Source organism: Mytilus californianus, unplaced genomic scaffold (assembly GCF_021869535.1).
Source record: "Mytilus californianus isolate M0D057914Y unplaced genomic scaffold, xbMytCali1.0.p SCAF_7, whole genome shotgun sequence".
NCBI lineage: Eukaryota > Metazoa > Mollusca > Bivalvia > Mytilida > Mytilidae > Mytilus > Mytilus californianus.
Window position 1 is genome coordinate 29,813,045 of NW_026262723.1, and position 22,814 is coordinate 29,835,858.

A 22,814-nucleotide genomic window follows, 5' to 3' on the forward strand; every position below is an offset into this window, starting at 1 on the left:
TTTACCGCGTTTTAAAGTTTAGGGTAAACCGCAAAGCATGTCGGGATATTGTGATGTAAACACTTGGAATAGGGTATGTTGTTTTCCCTTGATTTGCTGCCATTTTTGTGTGCTATCGCCTCGTGATGTCTGCTGTTCCACAATCGTCAGATAACGATGCTTGGGCATTGTTATCTCTGATGAAGTCTGCACCAGCAAGTCCTAAAGGCATACAATGGCAGCCAGATCCACAGAACTCATCTATTGCCAGATTAGAAGGAAGAGACTTCGAATATTCTATGCGAAAAAATCGGATCACAATAGGGAGAAATAGTAGCAAGGGTGATGTCGACGTAAACATGGGACATTCTAGTTTTATATCTCGTGTTCATCTTGAAATTTTCTACGACCAACCGAACTTTTTCATGAAGTGTGGTGGGAAGAATGGCATATTCATTGACGGCATCTTTCAGAGAAAAGGCGCACCGCCTTTACAGCTTCCAAGGACGTAAGCACGCATTTTCCCCATGAGATGGCCCCTCGAACTTGTCGGCGTTGTTTACAAACATTTACTTAAAAATACACGACGACACCGTTTTTTATCGACGAATCGGCTTCCAAGCTATCAAAATTCACATATTTCATATATCAAAACACGTCTTAAGTCTTTATTTTGTAAATAAAGGGTAACCATGTGCTCGTCAAATAATGGCCGCTATGTAAACAAAATGGCTGCATGTTTGTTTACGTTTTAACCTGAACCTAATCGTTTTATCTTTCGCTTTTGAAATGACAAATAAAAAAGAACATTTTGATTCTCATATTTTAGAAAAGAAACATGATTTCGAAATTTTGAATGTTCTGTTCAAATCTGGTTTTGTTTTAAAATTTGTCAAAATGGGTGTTTTGTTTGTAAACAAAATTTTGAAAGCTATCAAGCATGACTTATTGCCATAGGTGTGAGGACTTGTCTTTTTTTGAAGTGAAGTAAACATTGATATAACTTGTGAGGTATTTTAAATACAGATTACATTTCACTTATCTTATTAAGAAATTCAACTTGTTCAATTTTTAATGAATGCATTAATTTGTCAACAACTTTATTTTGATGCACTGCAAACACAACAGGAAAACAATCAAAATGAAAAAGCTCTCCTCTAGAATCAGACATACAAATTTCCAGAAGTAAGATTGGGGGGGGGGGGGGGGAGTATTTTTCTTGGTCTGTTATCAAACAAAGGTTAGCCGCAACCTATTGGGAATAGCTTCCCAAATGAATAAGTATACTTCAAATTTTGTATATTTTCAAGTGTTTAAATGTTTTTTAATTTTGAAAGTATACTGTATGCTTATACATGTTAATACATTTTTATGGAAAAATGCAATAACTTTTCATTAATGCTTTAATTTGACATAAAAGTTCCTTGATTTCATTATTACCCAATTTTGCAATCATGGGCATCAGAAAAGACACTAGTCTCCACCAAAATATTTTCCAACTACTAGTCCGATGACCAATATTCCGACATTCATAACATTTTTCTTCTTTGTCTAAATAATGTTTTGCAAATATTTACTAGTCTGCATAAAATTTTACTAGTCTGTGGCATCAGATGGCCGGACTAGTGGCTCACAGACTGGACACAATGACAACAATTTACAAAACATTCATATTCATTATACATAAACACGATCTTGTCTGACACTTTTAAAGAACCCCAGGGAATGTTGATTTCTTAGACTGTTACCTTACAGTCTTGTCAAATTCTCTGAGCAAGTCATGCATGGTTCGTCTAACAGAACAGAATTTTGTCTTAAGTTTATTTTTTAATTTAAACATTATAGAGCTTATTTATCATGTTTATATTTTCTTTTTAGTGGTACTGCGTTATATAATGATAATATTCCATTGCAAGAAATTGATTGATGGTTACGAGACCTACCATGCAATACATCAATTACATATATGAGAATGTTTCTGCCAAATTAAACAAATATAATTATAATTTGAAGTGATGTCGCCATACATGAAATGTATTGCAAGACAAAACAGCAATTGGCAACATTGATGATGCCCAAAGTGATCCCTGGACAAAAAAGAATTGTCAATACACATGATACAAAGCTGAAAAAAAGTCCTGCGACTGCATTATACAGATTAACCTATGAGAACCCTGGGTTTGTCTGGGCACAGTAAACATACAAATTATTGTACTGGACCAATTTACTTATTTATTTATCTTTTCTGTTTATATTTGTAGGTGTGTCCTCAGATTTCCTAGTACAAATATTAAGATTGTGTTCCAGTCTTTAGTAGAAGACAATCCCCCAACAACAGCTCCTCCCCCTCCACAGCTGGAAACCCCACCAAAGAAGAAGGCACCATTACCTCCATTAAAGATCAACATCCCAGAACCTGTTCAGCCGCCACGGTTTGAAAGTCCTTGTCCATCTCCAACTGGGACCATCAGGTAAGTTGTGATATGAATAACACAAGATGTAGCATAAACATCACAGAGACAGCAACCGAACTTTGTTACAACACAAATTAAACCTAAAAGACATTGACATATTCATGATATTTATCATTATTTAAAAGACATCAGGCAGTTGATTGAACAGAACTTCTAATTCGCAGATGAAAAAATACACATGTATTCCAAAAAATGATCATGATAAAACCAAAAATACGGAAAAAGATGAATATGAGATTAATTTAATCCTGGAAATTTTTTTTTGAGGGAACCGAATGGATTTGATTAATTGAAAAAACTGTAAAGGATAAATTTAACAATAATCGCTTGCGCAACATTGTTTATTTTTGTTAATTTTTGTGCTTTAGCCATTGAAATATTTATACTAGTCACAATCCGAGGCAGACCAACTATCACCGAAATCTATATTCTTACGATAATAACTACAGACGCATGAATAGTACAGCTGACAGAAAAATAATGATCCCAAAAGTGAAAATTACACTTTTTGATCTCCGTAATTAAATATATATATTTCCATGTAAATGTATTGTTTCAATTTATTGATTTAATTTGCTTAAAGTTGTTTAATTTATAAATCTTTTTAATGAGAAACAATGAATTTCATAATCAGGATAGTTTACCTCATTCAATTTTAATTGATAAAAAGAATCTCTTTACCTTTTTGATTTAAAAAAAAAGTTTTTAAATAGTGCTAGATATTTAGTTGGTAGTTTTCTGACAAGTGGGGAAACTATATATAACAATTTAAGACATAAACTGAGACAACAGTTACTTTAATTGTATTCTAATGTATGATTTGAATAATATAAAAAAGAATTTAATAAAATGAATTCATATTCCTTTAAATTATTGTAAAAATGAACATTGTAGCATTGCAAGGGAACAAGCACTTATCATTAAACGCCATTCAAAAAAGATTATCTGTTTCCCCTTATCTTTACGATCTTTTCTTTTAACAGATGAAAAAAAAATAAGCGAGACTCTTTTAAGGCAATTATCAATATGGTTTATTGGTGTGAAAATTTGATTCCCCCCCTTCCCCTTCAGAAAAAGTTTTTCCTGCGCTGACCCTTTAAAAGTTTCTTTTGTAAGGTGAAACCAGCAATCAATTTTCAAGGGCACTTCTCCCTATCAGTTTCAAAAAGAGAAGTCACTTCTACCTTTGATTCTGAAGAAGTGTGAGCCTCGCATTTTATTCCTTTTTTGAATGCGTTTACATGATTTATGTCAATCACTGGCAGTTTCTTGAGCAAGTACACAATTTGAACAAGTGGTTTTCTCTTTTGGACAAGTTATATATTGAGGTCGTTGCCCAAAGTGCAAGTTGTTAAAAAAATTAATGTCAAACACCCTGATATATAAAGTGATGGACTTCTCATTAAACAGTTCTGTTTTTTTGTTTTTCAGTGCAGCAAATTCTTGTCCAACATCTCCTAGAGGAGGTACATCATACCGTCCTAACTTCATATCCGAGGCACAGATTGCTGCCCTGAATGCCGCTGTAACTTCAAACAGTAGTGCTAATAGTCTTACTAACAATAATAGCATTAAACACGAAGAAAAAGACAATACCCCTATGTTACAAAATAGTGAAACATCAAGTGGAGGAGGGGGAAGTCCCAAAGATGATTCAAAGCCTCCTTATTCTTACGCACAGTTGATAGTTCAAGCTATATCATCAGCGCCTGATAAACAATTGACACTCAGTGGCATCTATGCTTATATAACAAAAAATTATCCTTATTACAGAACAGCTGACAAAGGTTGGCAGGTAGGTATTAGTTATTCATTTGTTTGAGTAACAAACCATATGTTATTCTACTTTATGTTTGTCTTTGGTGAAGATTTGTCTCATAGGCAATCATACCACATTTTCTTATTTTCATAAGATATACAGTACAGGTAGAGACTTATTATTATGGATGTCTTAATCCGTCTAGATGTCAGACTGGTCGGACAGTTGTCTCAGTGTAATTAACACCTGCTGTGATATTAACCTGTACAATATCCGAGTGGAAGGTCTTAAATCAATCTGTACCAGCTTGATTAGAATTAAATTTTACCTGTACAGATATTTTAGTATTTATGGAGGATAGATAATAAATGTAAAATATTGTTTTGTATTCAAAAAAAAAATTACAATAAAAATAAAAATTTAATATCATGAATATTGGATCAACTTTTTTTTAACTTGAAAATGAAAGAAAGACGATTTTTAACAATGTACTGTAAAAATGTGTTGCCAATGATAATAATTGTGTTTGTGCCAATAAACTATTTGTATTTGTAAACCGTAAATATTTCATTTTATTCAAAATTATAACAACCAGGGCTGTTTTCAATCGAAGTTTTAATCAAAATGTTGAGACATCAATCCCATAAATTATACGAGTTTTCGTTGATGGTTACAATATTTCCCCCTTTTAACGTCCTGTTCCTTTATGTTATTAATAGAAACACAATTTTAAGTATAAGGCCAACATATCGTATTTATAAAGTATATAAACAAATTGAATATAGACATTGTGAATAAACTGTTATTTTCCTTTCGATACCACGTTCCCCGTCGGAGCCTCTACGTCTATTCATACCTGTCAATCATTTCTCGCAAGTTAAACAATTTGGTCAGCCAGATCATCCGTGCTTTCTATATTGACATATATTTCCCGTTAATCTCTTTGAAACAATTGTTTTTTTTACAATATTTATAACGCCGTGATCATCTTTCGATTCCTAGTTTTTATATAAAAAAAACTTTTCATATGCACGTCAATATTCTATGACCCAGCATTATTTTAAATTTTGTATGTTAATAAATTTACATATAATGGAAATAACAGATTTGTTGACACTCGTTGTATTATAACAAAGATATTGCCTTTCTATTTCCATGTTTGAAATTTAAATGAAAATCGTGTTTTTTATAAACATATTTTACGAATTGTGTCAATCAATACACGAAGATCAAAGTTTTACACTATTCATGATCAGCCGTCTTTACTTTTGCGTCGTATATCTAGCCATTCTAAAGTTCGTGCAGTCAGTAAGATTTTGTAAATCGATGTCGGCAGTTAAAATTGTATAATTCCCGAACTTAAAAGGAGGTGTCCGAATAAATTATTTAAATAGGAATCTGGGTGTTGACTGATAAATATAATAAATAAAATAGTTAAAGAAGAGTAAAGCTTGTTTTGTTTATATGTACAAGGATTAAATTTTCTTTTCTGGTAAATCAATTATTAATGGATCTCGATCAAGAGCCTCAAAAGTAACGCACAATACTGCCAATCATTACGTATCAAATTAAATCATGAATGGATTATCCCACGGTCGGTCAGTAAGGTCAGCTGTGTTAACTGTTACGATATTTCCCGCCATATGAAAATCACGTGCATTTGACAAAATTTTTTTTTTAATTTTTATTATTTTCAAGAATTACAACAAATACAACACATCAAACATACATACAGTAATATTAGCAATACATTTGAATATCTATTTATTTATGACAATAAACATTGTTGAAAATTCAGTTTTATATTTATATGAAAAGAGAACATAAATACGGAAGAAAAGATAATTTGAGTTAAATGTTTATGTACCACTGTGTGGCACATGAGAAGGCTAAAGTATTTTATGAAAAAGGAAGAAGTTAAAATATCCTGTAAGATTTTCAGTACATAATAAGTTGTGCTATTAGATACAATAATATATTATGTTAGTTTTGACAAAATTAATCCCAGCTATTTTTAGCATTCAACATTGTATTGTGAGTGAAGTCAAGTTCAAAGTTGAACCACATGCTGTTGATCACTGATATGTGTATCATGGAATTGTCTTTTCACGGCAAATATTTTTTTAGATTGGTGTCAAAAATACAACATACAAGTTAACATGCATTGTGCGTAAATTAATATCATGCAATTAAGAGTCAATGCAGCACCATAAAATTATTTAAATGGCAGTTATTGCATTTCTTTAGACTACAAATCATAGTAAATATTTAATTAACTGGTCATCAAACGATTGAATGCTTCTAGTTTTAATGTCCATTCATGTCAGTGGCAATTATTTCATGATAATTTAACAAACACAGAAATATCAAAATAAACCTAATTCCCGAGAAGAATTGTTATCTTCTTCTAGTGTTATTATTTGCATACTACTTTAGTTATATATCACAAACTTTCGGACAATATTTGTTTACAGTAAAAAGTAAATTCACAATTATAAAGAATCACCAAACTACTAGTATACAAGTATTGCTCACTGTAATTATTTTTACTTCAGAACTGACCCAATGCAGACTGAAAATTAAATACAAATGTAGTGTTGTCAAACTAAAACGTATGCAGCAGCACTTTGCACATCATTCTGCTAATCAATGGGTTTACGTGGAAAATAAATCAGTAAAACAAAAATAACCTTCCAGAAATAAAAAAGAAAATATTTTAAAAACTGTATGCCAACAAATACGAAAAAAGATTTCTTCTATAACAAAAAAACCAGGGAACATAAAAAATAATATTTTGAGGAATATAAACAGCATTTGAAATATAAAAAGCCATAAATAAAAAAATAAGTTGTCTCCAGTACTTCACCTGTAAAAATATTTTATGTCAAATACGATGTAGAACTGATCAATAAAGTGACTGAGATGTTTAAATCACAGGTAACCTGATTCTGAAATCAGTGAAGCGTAATAATCTAGTAGCACGGATTGAGATGAAAGGACAATTATATTACTGTTCACACCTGGATCTGTTGATTAATGACCATACTACCTACCATAAAAAAGTCAGATTATTCATTTCCGACATGTCCCAGTCCGTTATTTATAGTAATAAGTCTCTACCCGTACTGTACACTAAAGCTTAGGTGTTATTTTTTCCTGCCCAGCTTGCAGTAAGGTGACCTATCTATAGATGTAAACATTTACATCATTGGGTGTCTAATGGATAGTTATCTCATTGGTATTGATTTGTGTTTAATGCCACTTTCAGCACTATTGTTGCAATTTCGTGGCGGTCAGTTTTCATTGGTTGAGGAAGCCGGACTGCCCCGAGAGAACCATGAGCTTCGATAGGAAAACTGACAATCCTATTCAATTAAGACTGGAGTTGAGCACACCTGCCATGTGCGGGATACTAACTCGCAACCTCATTGTTGACAGGCTAGTGATACAGTAGTTTGACTACTTGGCCACAGAGGCCCTATTGGTAATCATTCCACATCTCCTTATTTTATATTGGACAGCTCAGTCCTTTCTAAACAAATTTTAACCAAAATTTTGTAAAAATATTGAATACAAAAGCATATCTAATTTTCAATAGTTTGTATTTGCAAACCTAAGATAAAAGAAAAGAAATGGAATGCTCAGTGCCACTGTTAGCAGGTGGAAATAAGAGCATCCACCTTAGCTCTAGTGTAGTTCTTTGGCAATCCTTTGTTAATAAATGGAGGGACCAAGACTTATTGGCATTGCATAAGAGAATTTATTGGAACAGACAAGAAAATGTATATACTAAGCTTGATAGCAGTTGAATGCAGCTTCAATTAGCACACACTGACTTTGTCGCAGCAAAGATATAATTTTATACACATGTAGATACTTAGTGGCCATTAAAAATAAGCCCCAAATATAATAAGTTATAGCAGATGTGCTCCTTTAAGGAGGAAGATACTGAGAGAAGATGATGATTCCCTATTTCTAGTATATAAATATTTTCATTTCCTGTTTAGTTTGTCGTGGATGTGAATTTACAAGCTTCTACAAACAAAATAAAAATTTAAATTATCAATTTATTTCTTTTAATTTCAGAATTCAATTAGACATAATTTATCATTGAATCGTTATTTTGTCAAAGTACCTCGATCACAGGATGAACCCGGTAAAGGATCATTCTGGAGAATAGATCCCGCATCAGAGGCTAAGTTAACAGCACAAGCATTCAGAAGACGTCGCCAGAGAGGTGTGCCATGTTTTAGAGCACCATTTGGGGGCCTTTCCACTAGGTAAGTTGAAAAAATTGATTTGGAATGAGATCTTTCAAAAAGAGTTTATGTCACAACATAAGGACAACACAAGGAATTGAAGAGTAAAATTTCAAAATTTTATAAGCTCACAAATAAGTTAATTGAACAGATCAAGAAATATAACACTAATATAAAAAATAAGGAGATGTAGTATGATTGCAAATGAGACACCTATCCACCAAAGTTCAAATGAGGGGATGTAAGAGACTAGAGGCAACAGAACAGCCTTCAAAAATAAGTTTGCTTGAAATCCTGAAAAATGAGTGTGTTTCATATAGAAATTAAATGTGAAAAAAATTGTTTATTTTCAGATCTGCACCTACATCTCCTAGTCAGATGGGAGGTTCATTTACACCTGACAGTATGTCACGAGAAGGTAGCCCTATCCCTGAACATTCGGAGGAAAGCATGCCTACCGCCCCAACCCAAAACTACATCCATCATCAACATCCACAGATTATACCTGCAAGTTCTATTGCAGAGCTGTGTAGAATAAGTCAGTCAGCGCCTGGATCTCCTGCAGGTAAACAGCAACACCCACTAACTATGTTTATCAACATCCACTTATAATATCTGCTGGTTCTTTTACAAAATGAGTTGTTTCGTGCCAGGGTATATTTCAAGTGAAGTTAAAGTGATCCAAACTATGGTACGCTATATTGTTCTTATGCTTTGACTTTGAGCTTGTTTCATTTGGTTGAAGAAAAAGTTACTTTAAATAAACAGAAGTTTTGACAAAACAACTTGAATCTACAAACTAAATCTTATTTTAGATAGATGCCATAGACAATGTTTCGTGAATAGTGCATTTTCTAATTACCAACTTATTTACTGATTTTGGAATTATTTGCCAATGAAAACAGTTAATTCCTAAGACATACTACCTAACTGCTTTTAGGAATCTTGTGGAAAGGGCATGTTGTGATAAATATACACAGTTTTTCCTTTCAATGAATTTTAAACCTGCTTGGGTTGCCTCTGTCATTCTTTATTTACATCTGTCCCATGGCATTTTTGTTGCCCTGTTCTCAGGAACTACAAATTAGAGCCTCTTAAATTTGGTTTCAAGTTTCCTGTCAGCATGCTTTACCTTGTGATGTTTTCAGATAATACATAATAATAATTTCACATGGCCATGTATGAAGTCTTCTTGATTTTTTTTTTCAAATTAGGGTTTTCTGTAATTTGGAATCAAGCTTCAGTGTTCTCCCCAGGCCGATATGACGCTGCGGTGCCGCAGCGCCTTCATAATATTTTTGTAGATCCCGCAGCGTCTTAATTGACCGCTGTCCCTTAATACTTGATCCCGCAGCGTGTTAATTTTCACATTTGCATTATAAATGTTGGTTAAAATTGTCAAGTTACTGATCACCGCTGATGGGTCGGTCAGTGTTACGCAATAACTGATAATTAGTTTTACCTGAGCCACGCTTATCTCAGCCTTATCGGACTATGTTATCAGGTAATAGCGTAAATGATCATCAAGAAGATAGATATTTTTTGAAGAAAATTAAAAAATTTAAAAACTTCAGTGCAGAAATTGAAGAAATAGATCGCAAATACATTGTATTTACGCATCGTGTGTGTGATCACTTGACCATTTATATAACGAATTTTTTCATTGGTCTAGAAGAAGAATCTATTTTAACACGACCAATGAACGTGTTGAATACACATGATAAATTTGAATACACATTGCTAAAGATATTTACGATGAAAACTATGAATGAAAGTATTAGTAGTTGAAAAAATTAAAATAAAGTTTGATTAAAGATAACGAGGAGTGATTTACTTTAATAGAAAGTGAAAAAATGTTGCTTGCAAGGTAAATTCGTCTGAAACTGTCATATTTGTAGAAATAAAATCATCATTGAACATCGATCGTGAATCCGTGCGTCGGGAAATATGTGACAATCAACACGGGTACAGAATCGCCGCAGCTTCTGTATAATGTCATTGGTAAATAATTTCAATGGTTTTAACTTAAACGAATTTGTAAAGTTTCGTTTATATCTATCTGCCAAAGATAGGATTAAACAATAATACGCACGGAAGCGTAATGTGAAACTACGGAAACTGGTCAGCTGTTCATTTCTAAAAAAAAATAGTTTTAAAAAAGTTGTATACCAAATATCTTAACCATATTCGATTTTATTAATTCTGAATGAACATGTTCTCTGCAAATAACAAAGGGGTGAATTATAAGCAAAAGGTAGATGATGGAAGTAGACGTTTTTTTCACACCAATGACTTCTAATGAAAAGGGGAATACACCTCTGTCTACACTGTCAGTATAAGCAGATTTCATTGCTTCTCCTAATCCCAACCAAGCTCAAGTTTTAGCAATTGATAAAAGCAAGCACCATGTTTCTGGTTTCAATGACAAGTGGCTGCATGACTGAGTTTCCATGGCTTAGAAATGTTAAAGGGGGTATAAGCAAAAGTTATTGTGAGTGGGGGTTTAATTTTTAACCCTGAAGAGGATAAAGACAAAGTTAAGGAACAGACTGTCCAACAAAATAACACTATCTTGAAACAATATCCCTAGAAGGAGCAGAGAGTAGAGATGAATATTTATATTTTGACTTCTTTAATTGACTGAATATAAATAACTTTTGTGTTTAAAATCAATTTATTTCAAATATATATCCTTGTAATTCATTAATACTCTGCATTATTAAACACATAACACAAAGCATTATAATTCATATTGCATGTCATAATTTATGACTTATTGCTTCAGATCACAAACGTTCACTCTAAAAAAAGAGTTACGCGCCCTTGAATTTTGCGCCTTAAAAAAATCCTGGGGAGAACACTGAGCTTCATGTAAGCATGTTCATCAACTTCCTGCTTCCTAAATACTTTTTGGTACATGCACTTGTAGCACAGGTTTTATTTTTTATTTAATAATAGCAATAGGTCACAGTTCATCTTGTCAGTATCAGATTCCACACAATACACCACGCTTGATCCACTTGATTTGTAAAGGCAGGGGTATAGTCTTTCCAATCCAGGAGTTGTTTCTCTTTGTAAAAATTTCTAAAATTAGTAATAAAAATAAAATCAGTAATTTTAAAATGGACTATTGATTGAGCAACTTGTATCTTTCAGCTTCAAGAGTTATGTCCCCTATTTCAGTTACAACAATGCAGCCATCGGTGTCGACAGTATCTGCTCTTCATCAACTTCCCACAGTCATCACTAAGCCCAAAATCATGGTAACAAATGCTGCCCAGATGGTGTTGAATGGACCATCCCATACAGTGTCTAATTCATCTTTAACTAATGGGGCCCATGCAGAAATTAAAAAAGAAAATAGTATGTCAGCTGTGTCTTTTGGTGAGTATTCACTTATTCAGTGTTTCAGTCTAGTACGTACATAGCAGGGTATATTCATATTTATAAGTTTCCTGAATAGGCACTAAATATTTGCATCTGGATGTGAAGCTGCCATCAATCAACCAATCACTAATACAGTAAAACAAAAAGACATATTTTTTTTCATCACAATGATATTTTTACTACAGTAAAACCTGTATAAACCGGCCAGCTAGGGGACTATGAAAAAGGGCCGGTTTAGACAGTGGGCTGGTTTATTCAGGGTTTCCGTTTTGACGAAAGTTAATGACTTGTGACGTCCGATATATTGCATGTAAAAGTTCTGTCTAATTGTAAATTATAAACTGATAAATACAAAACGTAATAACGTAATAACTTCGCATGATCGTTGTTTTGAATCTTTTTATTCATTTGAGGGGCCTCGGTGGCTGAGTGGTCTAAGTAGTTACTACTGTAATCACTAGCCAGTCAACACTGAGGTTGTGAGTTCGAACCCTGCTTGTGCGGGTGTTCTCGACTCCAATCTTAATTGACTAGGATTGTCAGTTTTCCTATCGAAGGTCGGTGGTTTTCTCCGGGCACTCCGGCTTCCTCCACCAATAAAAACTGGCCGCCACGAAATAGCCCAAAAGCGGTGCTTAAAAGTGGCGTTAAAACACCAAAAATCAAATCAAATCAAATCTTATTCATTTGCTATAGAAATTTCAGAAACTGGTTGTTCCTCAAATTCGAAAAAATAATGTTTTAATTTTTTTTACATATCCTCGTATGTCAAAAAGACCTTGGTAGCATCAGTTTCCGACCTGTCAGTTTCATTTTCACTTTGTGTTCATTGTTTTCATTTGCATCATAATCCTCGCGTTGTTTGAATTGTTACACGAGAGTTTCGTTTTACTTCCATCGTTCATTTCCGACGTTGGTAATGCCAATTAAAAAGCAAGAATTTTATTAAACGAAATTTCATCACGATCGAAACATTGTCGTACAGTGTACGATACCCGTTGATTGTTGTCATCCGGGTGTTCTTCATTATCAGGGTCATTGGTTTAGGGGTTCACAACAGGGAACCCAGGATTTCAAAAACACGATGTAAATTTCTTACTCTGCGATTTGACAAAAAATATCCAAGTAACAACGTCAGTTCTATCCGAGATATATACGACGTGTCTTTTAGTTTAATTTACACTTTTATAGTGTTTTTATAATACATCTCACTACTATACCATTGTAAGTTCAGGGTTTAACACCTGGCTTATTGATTATCCTTAAAAGCCATCTTGTATAAACAAATTTGTTTTGATTGCATATCGATCAATACTGTTATCATTTTAAATTAATTAGACAAACCGGTGTTGACAGGTAATAATTGATGTAATTAAGAGTATTGGGACTGCATCATTAGACTGGAATTCGGAATACACAGGGTCCGGTTTACAAAGGGTTTTTTAGCAAAGACTTTGAAGGGAAAAACATGGGACTTTAATTTTCGATCGGAATGGACAGGAAACCGGTTTATTCAGTGTCCGGTTTACTCAGATCCTAGCAAAAAAATGTAGTTATGAGTATTGAATGCTTCTTTTTTGTAATTTTAAAGGGTTGAAAAAGCGTTGACCATGCGCACATTTTTAGAATGAAGTACGGAACAAAATTTACTTCGGTCAACGCTTTTACACCCCAATAAATTAAGATATGACAAAATCCACATGAGAGCTGTTCCATTTAAACATACATAGTACATAGATGGAAATCACTTTGAAAATTGTGCAAGCACTAATAAAAATTTCTCTTTAATACCGTTCCACTGCACAAAAAGGTCTGAAGCACATAGCCCTGGAGGAGATTTGGAAGTTTTATGCCCCAGCCGCGGCGGAGGGAGCATTAAGTGTTACCGCAGTCTTTACATACATCCCAAAATTAGTTTCAATTCTCCAACTTTAGTTTTCCTCAACCAATTGTTATGAAACTTATACACAATGCTTATAACCAACAAAAAAAAAACAGATCAAGTTCGAATTTGGGTTGCGTCACTTTTACTTTTCTTGAGTTATGTCCCTTAATAACGCTATATGCAAGCAGGGGGCATCATCTGTGTCCCGTCCCATGGACACACATGGGACACAGACTCCATTTATTTTTCACTGGGTCCCATGTTAATTTTTGGAAAGTTTGCTATAGCAAAAAACTTTCCTAAGTCATCGGCCTCAAACCGGAAGTGACAGACAATCTTACTTTAGGATGTGTGTTCTACTCCTAAATAATGTAGTACTGGTGTTTGACAACTAATTATAGGAAGATGCTTTTGAAATTTTGAGTTAATTCTATTTTAATTAGCTAACAGTTTGAATTAAAATGTACTGAATGTTCATCGATTATTCAAATAATTCAACTTCATTTTGAAATGGCTATCACAAACACTACTTTGCGGATCTGTGCTGCGTGGAAAGTAAAATCAATACACATCTACACAAGACAGCAGTTTCTACGTTATGCTTTTATCGGTATTCCCCATACATGCTTGAGATCCATATCAACGGGAGTACTATAATCCCAGTTTCAGGGGTTTCCTCCCGTCCTCCAGTTGAAGAGAAAATAAATACCGTGTTTAAAAAATTTCATGAATGAACATTTTTCGACGCTTACTACGATTTTTACAATGTTTATTAAAGACGTAAAAGCCCGAGTGTATCGAAAGTATCCTGGTATCTCATCTCGGCCCACAACAAACTCGGACTATAATAAACTCGGCCTATTACATTATCGGCATCAGAAAATCGGACTATAACAAAATTCGTAATTATACTACTTGCTATTAAGTCTCCCAAACAAAGTTTTTCTCAGGTCTTAGTATTTTTCTTCTTGAGGTCTATTAAGGGGTATTTTGAGGGGCCAACAGAAGGGAGGGATTTACTATAGAACCTTGTGGGATTTATTTTTTTAAAATTTTCAAATGACTATAAGGTGAAAACAGTAAGTGATAGACACACGAGGTTTTCAGTAATGATCACAGGATCATAAAACAAATCAAATGAAATATAGCGGGAGTCCTTCTGGATCAGCCCCACCCCCTCCTGTTTGAGAACTTGTAAATGGTTGAGATCCCCACCCCTAAACCATATATATTATTGTATGGGACAATAAAACAAGTCAAATGAAATATAGGGGGAGTCCCTGGGTGTCACCCCCACCCCATCCTGTTTTGAGAACTTGTAAACGGTCAAGATCCCCACCCCGAAACCATATATATTCTTGTACGGGACAATAAAACAAATCAAATGAAATAAAAGGCGAGTCCCCTGGGGTCACTCCCACCCCCTTCCTGGGAATGACTAATTATGGGAGCTTTGTTTGGGAGACTTACAGCATCATGTTACAATTATTTCTTGTATTAAGTAATTTTTTTTTAAATCGGAAAAACACCCAATCTACACATTTACAACCTATTTGAAATATTACACATCTACCGTTGCAAACTTTCCACAGGTGCTATCCAGCACTTTAATTATGGAATAGCCCTGAGAAGATTGCAGAGATAACACATGACTTAAAATATCTCTACTGTACAGTACGGTGTAACAGAATAATACAAAAAATATACATATATTTCTATGCTCCAAATGAATAATAATTGGGGTATAAACATACAATAATTATAAGTAAGTTTTATTGGTTAGTGTTGGTGGTTAAACGTTATGGTTATTGCTTGTGATCCTGGGTGTTAATTATGTGAGTCATGTAACCATGGTAACCATATTGAGTGTTGTCTGTAATGATTGATAATTTACTAAATCTTTCATATTCTGTCAACATTAACAAATGATTAATCTGTGTTTAACTGTTCTCAAGGAATTTAAGAAAATGAAATTGGTAATTAAATTAGATTTCTAATGTCTTTTCAGATAAGTTTCAAGGAGTTACAGTCGGTGGTCAGACTGTTAAGCCTGTTACATTAGTGAGAAATTTAATAACAAGTTTAGCCCAACAAGGCGGAATGTCAGCAACTGGCCAGCCATTTACAGTGTTGCCGACCAACTCGAGTCAGTCGAGTCAACCGACGGCCATCTTGTCACAGTCTATTAGTAGTACATTGGCAGGGTCACAGGGCTTGACCTTGCTATCTCAGCAAGGAGGCTTGCAGTATGTTAATGCCGCAGGGGCAGCTTCGCGGCACTCTGACGGGCAACAATCACAGACTCAGTTTTTGGTAAGGCTTTGAGACTGTAAATATGAAACCAGTTCTAATCATATGACTTTTATAATTTTAAATTCATTTTTTTTTATTTTATTTAATTTCTGTTCATAAATATATATATATAATTTTCTTTAACAACGCAAACAATAGACAATGCATAAGTATGACGTCACCCTGTATTTAAGGGATTATTTTCTGTTTACCTTGTTCTGGGAATGCTGATCTAATCCACATAAAATATTGACCAATTAAACTTGCAGTTTACTTAAATGTTATTGTCCATTTAATGGTACTTAAAAAAAAATGTGTATATGTGCAGGATTTTGAAAAGATGGAAAGAATAGAAAACTTGACTTGCATGTATTTGATTTTGAAAAAAGACACTTGACAAAAACGGAACAATACACCCCACCCCACAAAAGAGGGTAATAACTAATCAATTGTATTGATTTTTAACTATGATAGATTTATTTGTTGTTGAAAATATATATATGTTTAGTTGCACATGCACTTAAATGGTTAACAGCTTTCATAACACATGAAAGATTGTAACAACACAAGTTGAATACAGTTAACTCTCGTTGTCTCAAACTCTGTTGACTCGAAATTTCGGATGAGTCGACGTTTTCCCGTGGTCCTGAACTTTGTTCCATACATATGTAAGTATTTCGACTCCTGATGAGTCGAAAATTGGATGAGTCAAAATTTCGGTTGACTCAAACTAAATTTACAGTCTCAAGGTTAACAAAAGCATTCAAAATTCATTATTTGTCTCGAACTAAAACACATATGTCAAAACATGACGTCTGGGATTTAAATGGATTGAAGAGTTGATCTGACAATACATGTGTAATTAAATTTCCGGTCACTGACTACTGAATTGTTTTATGACATTCTTTTTCCACGAGTGTTTACCTATGATTATCTCTAATCACCAAGATAAATAATTAGTGATACATTGTTATAGTTTAATAAATAAGAGATGAAAAATGTGATTATAATAATAAAATACCATAACATACAGATACATCGATCTAAGATCAGAATATCGATCCCCTACCCATATTCATCCAGATTTATTTTAGCTTTACCAAGCTAAGCAAGAGTTGTGTCCCTTGGTCTGACAAACTTCCGGTTTTTCGTTTGAGTCGAACTATGGGTATCTCCAAATATTTCTCTGGTCCGTTGGACTTCGAGATAACGAGAGTCAACTGTATATCAAATGCTTACTGAAAATATAAAGCATTTTATCTTTATGTTTGGTTTATAATAGTCAAAGAATCAATGTTATATTTTCATTGGATATAATTGAAACTTTAGATTTGTGAATAAATAGTTTTATTCTCACAATGTTTTTAAAAGAAAATATTATCTTCCATTACAGGTGACAACAGTAGGTGGTGTTCCGTTGACACTTCCTGTTACGTCAAAACGTCCGGCAGGAGACGGTGATAGTGCTATGCCTATTGAAAACAAACAGATCAAACTGGAGGAACAAGTTGGAAAAGAAGAGCCAAAGGCAGAATAAAACAATTTATTTTTACAGAAATTTTTACTCTTTTGTCTGTTAGTTGTTATTGGAGAGATATTTTTACACATTTTAGCTCGGGTGGGTGACAAAACACATGAAAGGCTGTTTTTGATTGGTTATTTAGAGATGATGATTTGATTGTTTGTTATTCACGACCTGATTGTTAGAGACGATTGAAATTGACTGTGTGTGAATATATATTTCCACTTTGTATTAATACATAGCAATACTTCTCCAAGTTTGTGTTGTCAGTTTTTTTTTTACAGAAATTCACTGTAAATTGTGTTTTTATGGATTTTAAGGGAGATTGTTACAGTCTTGATTGAATAAGTCATTTCTTCACTTCTGAATGGACCCCAAAAAATACAATGGAGAATGAGTTATTCCCCATTCTTGGGATTTGCAATTGTTCTCAGCTTTAAAGACTTAACAATAAGTGGTTCGTAACTTCTAATTTCTTGCAGTGCATAATTGTATGTTGTATTTGCTTTGTAAAAAATATAGTCTTTGTAGTCAAACCTAAGTATAAATTTTGGAAATAATTGTAGATAAAACAAAAATACATATTTTTCTTTGATTTTTGCTTTTCAATATCTCTAATAACATTGCTGAGAACAAGAAGTTATCCCTTGAAAGCAGAATAACTTATTTCTGTATTATTTTATAGTTAATTTCTGAATTCATGGCATAACTTACTGAAGTACTATTTAAACACTACAGCTAAAGAAGATTTTTCTTTTTCAACCCACCCCATTTGGATTGGACACAGCGTAGTCTAACTTAACCACCCTATGGAATGATGTTTATGATAAGCATTTGTATTGATTATTTCTACAAAAAAAAAATGAAGTTCAGTGGGGTATGGGGGGAAAGGCACTGAAGCTGTAGTGTAGATATAATTTGTTAAAGAGCAAGAGACTCTCTAAACATCTTTGTTTTTAATCCTGTCAAGTAGTAATTATTGCCATGTACTAATTTTAGTTTTTCAGCATTAACATTCTGTACTTATTCAAAAAAAAATTCTCTGCCTATAGACCAAAAGTTTTCTGGTACTTTTGGTGTCACAGGGGCAATATGTGATATGACAGTTTCAAAAATGTGTTAGGATCTTTTGGAATATAAATAACTGTTCTTAAAATTACATTACTTTAACCATGTTTGAAATGCGCAAATTAAAGATGTGATAATGGGACAACAAAAAATTTGATGCTTCAAAATTTTCACAATTTTTATTGGAAGATTATTTATTTTGAATAAAAATATCCTGTTCCCAGATATATAATAGGATGATGAAAAAAGCTCTTAGTTCAATATATATCATGTTTTATAGATTAAAGACCCTAAATTCACATTTAATCCTATTTGACTGGATCATTGATTGTTGTTTTATTGTTAGAAATAACTTTAATTATGCTAATCTGGCAAATGATTTTAAGTGGTTAGACCTGGGTTCAAGGGAGATAACTCTTTTAATTTGTGAAACAGAATTAAAATTATCTGAAACTTAAAAGCTTAGGAAATAATTTATAAAATGGGTTGAAACAAGCGTACAAGTGATTTTTGAAGAGTTATGTCCCCTATGTTTACTTTTTCATTTATGTTTTTCGGTTTGTGCGTCTCTCCGTTAAAAAAGTTTTTGGTCAAGGTAGTTTTTGATGAAGTTGATGTCCAATCAACTTGAAACTTAGTACACATATTCACTGTGATATGATCTTTCTAATTTTAATGCCAAATTAAGAGTTTTGACCCAAATTTCACTGTCCACTGAACATAGAAAATGATAGTCGAGTGGAGCTTCAATGTACTATGGACACATTCTTGTTTGATATATGATTTCATGTTGATTTCCTCAATGGATAAAATATTGCAAAATTCATGTTTCTTTTACATATAATGTTGGAAAAGAAAGTTTTTTGATGGTTGACTTAGTATTTAATAAAGTGAAAGTGTTATTTTGTTTTATTAAGTAAGGGGAAAAATTACTCACTCCTAAAAGCATTACCCGGTAAATGGAACAAGCATAGTTTGTTTTTCGAAGGCAGCATTTTGCTCATATATTAAACACATAACATACATGTTTATCTACTGATAATAAAGATAAATTTTAATGAAGTAGAAAAAATGATAGAAATTAATTTATTGTCTGCACAAATATTTGTTGTTGTTGTTAACACACTGTAAGAGAATATTTTCTAATGATATTGTTTATCTATGAAGTTGGCGAGCATCTTTTAATGTTTTGAAAGAAGTAGAGAGTTTGGTTTTGAGGAACATTGCTTTAATTTTAAAAATTAAGTGGATGTACTACATTAATTGAATATTTGACGAGAGTTTGCATAAAAGATGGGAATAGTTAAAAATGGAAAATAGTTTTTGGACATGATCTGTCAATGTGAGAATATGCAAGTTTAAAAGAGTACAAGAAAGGGAGATAACTTTGGATGTTCTGTCCACAATACTTGATAGGCAAATAAAAAGAAAAAAAATTGTATCATTATACTGAAATCAGTATTAAGGATGTTTGCTACTCTTGTTTTTAATTTTTGCCAGATTTTCGGAATCCTCTGGTTTTATCCATGTATTGCCATTAAAAAATTTTGCCCGCTAACCCCTACTTTTATTTTCACAATTTTATTACATATAGTTTAACAAGCCATATTTGAAAATCTTACTAAATCCTTGTTATTTTTTCATAGTATTTGAAACAAAAAAGTGGCCAATGTTAAAACTATGAAAAATCTAGAGAGAATCATTTCCGCCAAATTTTCAATGGCTTATATCTCGAAAACAAACACATGGACCCTTCTTTTTTTTTCTGCTTTTTTAGTTCCTTTATTTATATACTATCATTTTAGAACAGTCTTTTAAAAAGCTTATTATTTTGAAACAGAGTAGCGAACAACCTTAAAAGGCAGTTCTTATTAACTTTTTAGTATGAAATATTGTTTCTAAAAATAAGCTTCAGTACTTGGTTGAGGCAATCTTACAAAGGCTTTCATGTAAAGGAAGATATATATGGATATTTTTTTTTAACATGTTAAGTAGCAGAATATTAAGTTAAGGCATTTGAGTGGACAAAATCTGAGAAATTCTGCAATGGTAACCCAAAAGAATAGACTGCTTTACATGTAAGGATTATCATGTTAATCAAATGGTATAAAAAGATTATACAAAGAAGATTTGTGTTGAACTTGAAAGAATTTGTTGTTGGAGATGTGATTTTATGATTTAATAATAGTGCTGATTATTTTCTGTGTTAAATTGTGGATCTACTTTTTGATAGATTCTCATGATTGTTTAATTGCTTGTATGTAAAATTAATTGTTTTTCTTTGTTGAAAAATGCAAATATAGTATCTAACTTTGTTGTGATAAAACATTTAAAGCTCAGTCAGTTTATTTATCAAAATGATTTGCATTCTGGGTAATTAAGATTAAAGCTATAAAGGGCTATTTAAATGTACATGGTACCCAGGGAAGGCAATTTCATATTGGGTAACAACCTATAAAAACAAATTACAATTTGCTGTAATTACCCCCCACCATAGGGGAAATTCCATATTGCCTTCCTTGGATCCCCTTTATGTTTTTTATGGAATTATTCAAGCCTTGTGGCTGAAAATTTAAGACAGTCTCTTTTTGACCGATTATTTATGGCATTGTGACTGAAGAATTTAGGCAGTCTAATTGTGGTGAATTTCCTTAAAAAGATTTTCAACAGTCACTTATGGAATAAGTGAAATGCCCAGCTTTTTGTTGTTTAATAAATATTTATTAGATTTATTTGAATTATTTAAAGATCGCCATGTTTGATTAGCCAATTATGATCACTAATACTATATTACAATTACCTTAATTCTTATGTGAATAAATTTTATACAGCTTGAAAAAACTAATTTTCAATATTTTTCTCACAAACATTAGTAAAATTACTTACCCTTTTTCCTTATTAAAGAAATCAATCTTTTATACTTTATATGACAGTTGTTGAAACTTCAAAAATCATTCTACTATTCAAGAATAAGATTTAATATTACAGCTTAATTATAAATTAAAAACAAATTGATAAAAGAAAATCATCAATATCAATTTATTGTACCCCATTTTACATTCACACATAAGTTCAGATTTCAACAAATTTCATAAAGGTTTGATGGAATTATTTGCCTTCAAACATTACAAATGCATATGTTACGAATTTTTTCCATAATTTTATAAGCTAACAATAAATAATGATAATTATGGATTGAAAATGTTCATTGTAATTTATTATTTTGTATCGTCTTCATTAACATTTTTGTGGACATTGTAAATAGATATGTAGCATTGTTGTTCTCTTTACTGGTGAACAATCATAAAGTTGTTCCACATCACTGGTGAACAATTATATTGTTGTTCTCATCACTGGTGAACAATAATATTGTTGTTCCATGCCACTTGTGAACAATTATATTGTTGTTCCACATCAATGGTGAACAATTATATTGTTGTTGCACACCACTGGTGAACAATCATATTGTTGTTCCATGCCACTGGTGAACAATTATATTTTGTATCATTGGTATTTAATAACTGGATAGTAAAAAATGGTATGTCCCATCAGTGGGTTGTACCACTCTGATCAATAAAAAATATTGTTTTACTGACACTTTTTTTGTTTTATTTTATTTTTATACGCCTGTTTACGGGACGTATTATGGTATACCGTTGACCGTCTGTCCGTTCGTCCGTCCCTCCGTCATCAACATGTCGTACATTAATTCAAAAACGCTTTAACCAATTTGCATGAAACTTTGGTGAATTGTTTATATTTATTGACGTGAGCTCCCTTTCGTTTTTAGCTCACCTGGCCCAAAGGGCCAAGTGAGCTTTTCTCATCACTTGGCGTCCGTCGTCCGTCGTCGTCGTTAACTTTTTACATTTTAAACTTCTTCTAGAGAACCACTGAATGGAATGAAACCAAACATGGCATGAATGTTCCTTATGAGGTGCTGACCAAGTGTTGTTACTTTGTAGCCGATCCATCATCCAAGATGGCTGCCAGCTGGGGACTTAGTTTAACATAGGACCCTATCGGAAATTCATACAAATGTCTTCTTTTAGAGAACCAGTAACTGGAATGAAACCAAACATGGCATGAATGTTACTTATGAGATGCTGACCAAGTGTTGTTACTTTGCAGTCGGTCCATCATCCAAGATGGCTGCCAGCGGGGGACTTAGTTTAGCATAGGACCCTAT

At 32.9% G+C, this 22,814-nt stretch overlaps 1 protein-coding gene across 2 annotated transcripts; it reads left to right on the top strand.

Moving 5' to 3' along the window:
• The first annotated feature begins 68 nt into the window (after positions 1-68).
• Positions 69-22,222, top strand: LOC127708000 (forkhead box protein K2-like). Of its 2 annotated transcripts, none has more exons than XM_052212783.1 (8): positions 69-487; positions 2,241-2,450; positions 3,885-4,248; positions 8,299-8,492; positions 8,825-9,036; positions 11,628-11,855; positions 15,752-16,056; positions 17,429-22,222. In XM_052212783.1, the coding sequence occupies exons 1-8, from the start codon at positions 126-128 to the stop codon at positions 17,570-17,572; spliced, it is 2,019 nt and encodes a 672-aa protein (XP_052068743.1). In that variant the 5' UTR covers positions 69-125; the 3' UTR covers positions 17,573-22,222. The 2 variants fall into 2 exon arrangements, with proteins under 2 accessions (XP_052068743.1, XP_052068744.1); XM_052212784.1 differs by having other exon boundaries at positions 11,655-11,855.
• The last annotated feature ends 592 nt before the right edge of the window (positions 22,223-22,814 follow it).

What these genes read in the sequence shown, in the direction of transcription:
- LOC127708000 (XM_052212783.1), top strand. Translation starts at nt 126, where the DNA reads ATGTCTGCTGTTCCACAATCGTCAGATAACGATGCTTGGGCATTGTTA. An exon ending in TCTCCAACTGGGACCATCAG is followed by an intron (nt 2,451 to 3,884) that starts GTAAGTTGTGAT and finishes TTTGTTTTTCAG; the next exon opens with TGCAGCAAATTCTTGTCCAA. An exon ending in AATCACAGACTCAGTTTTTG is followed by an intron (nt 16,057 to 17,428) that starts GTAAGGCTTTGA and finishes CTTCCATTACAG; the next exon opens with GTGACAACAGTAGGTGGTGT.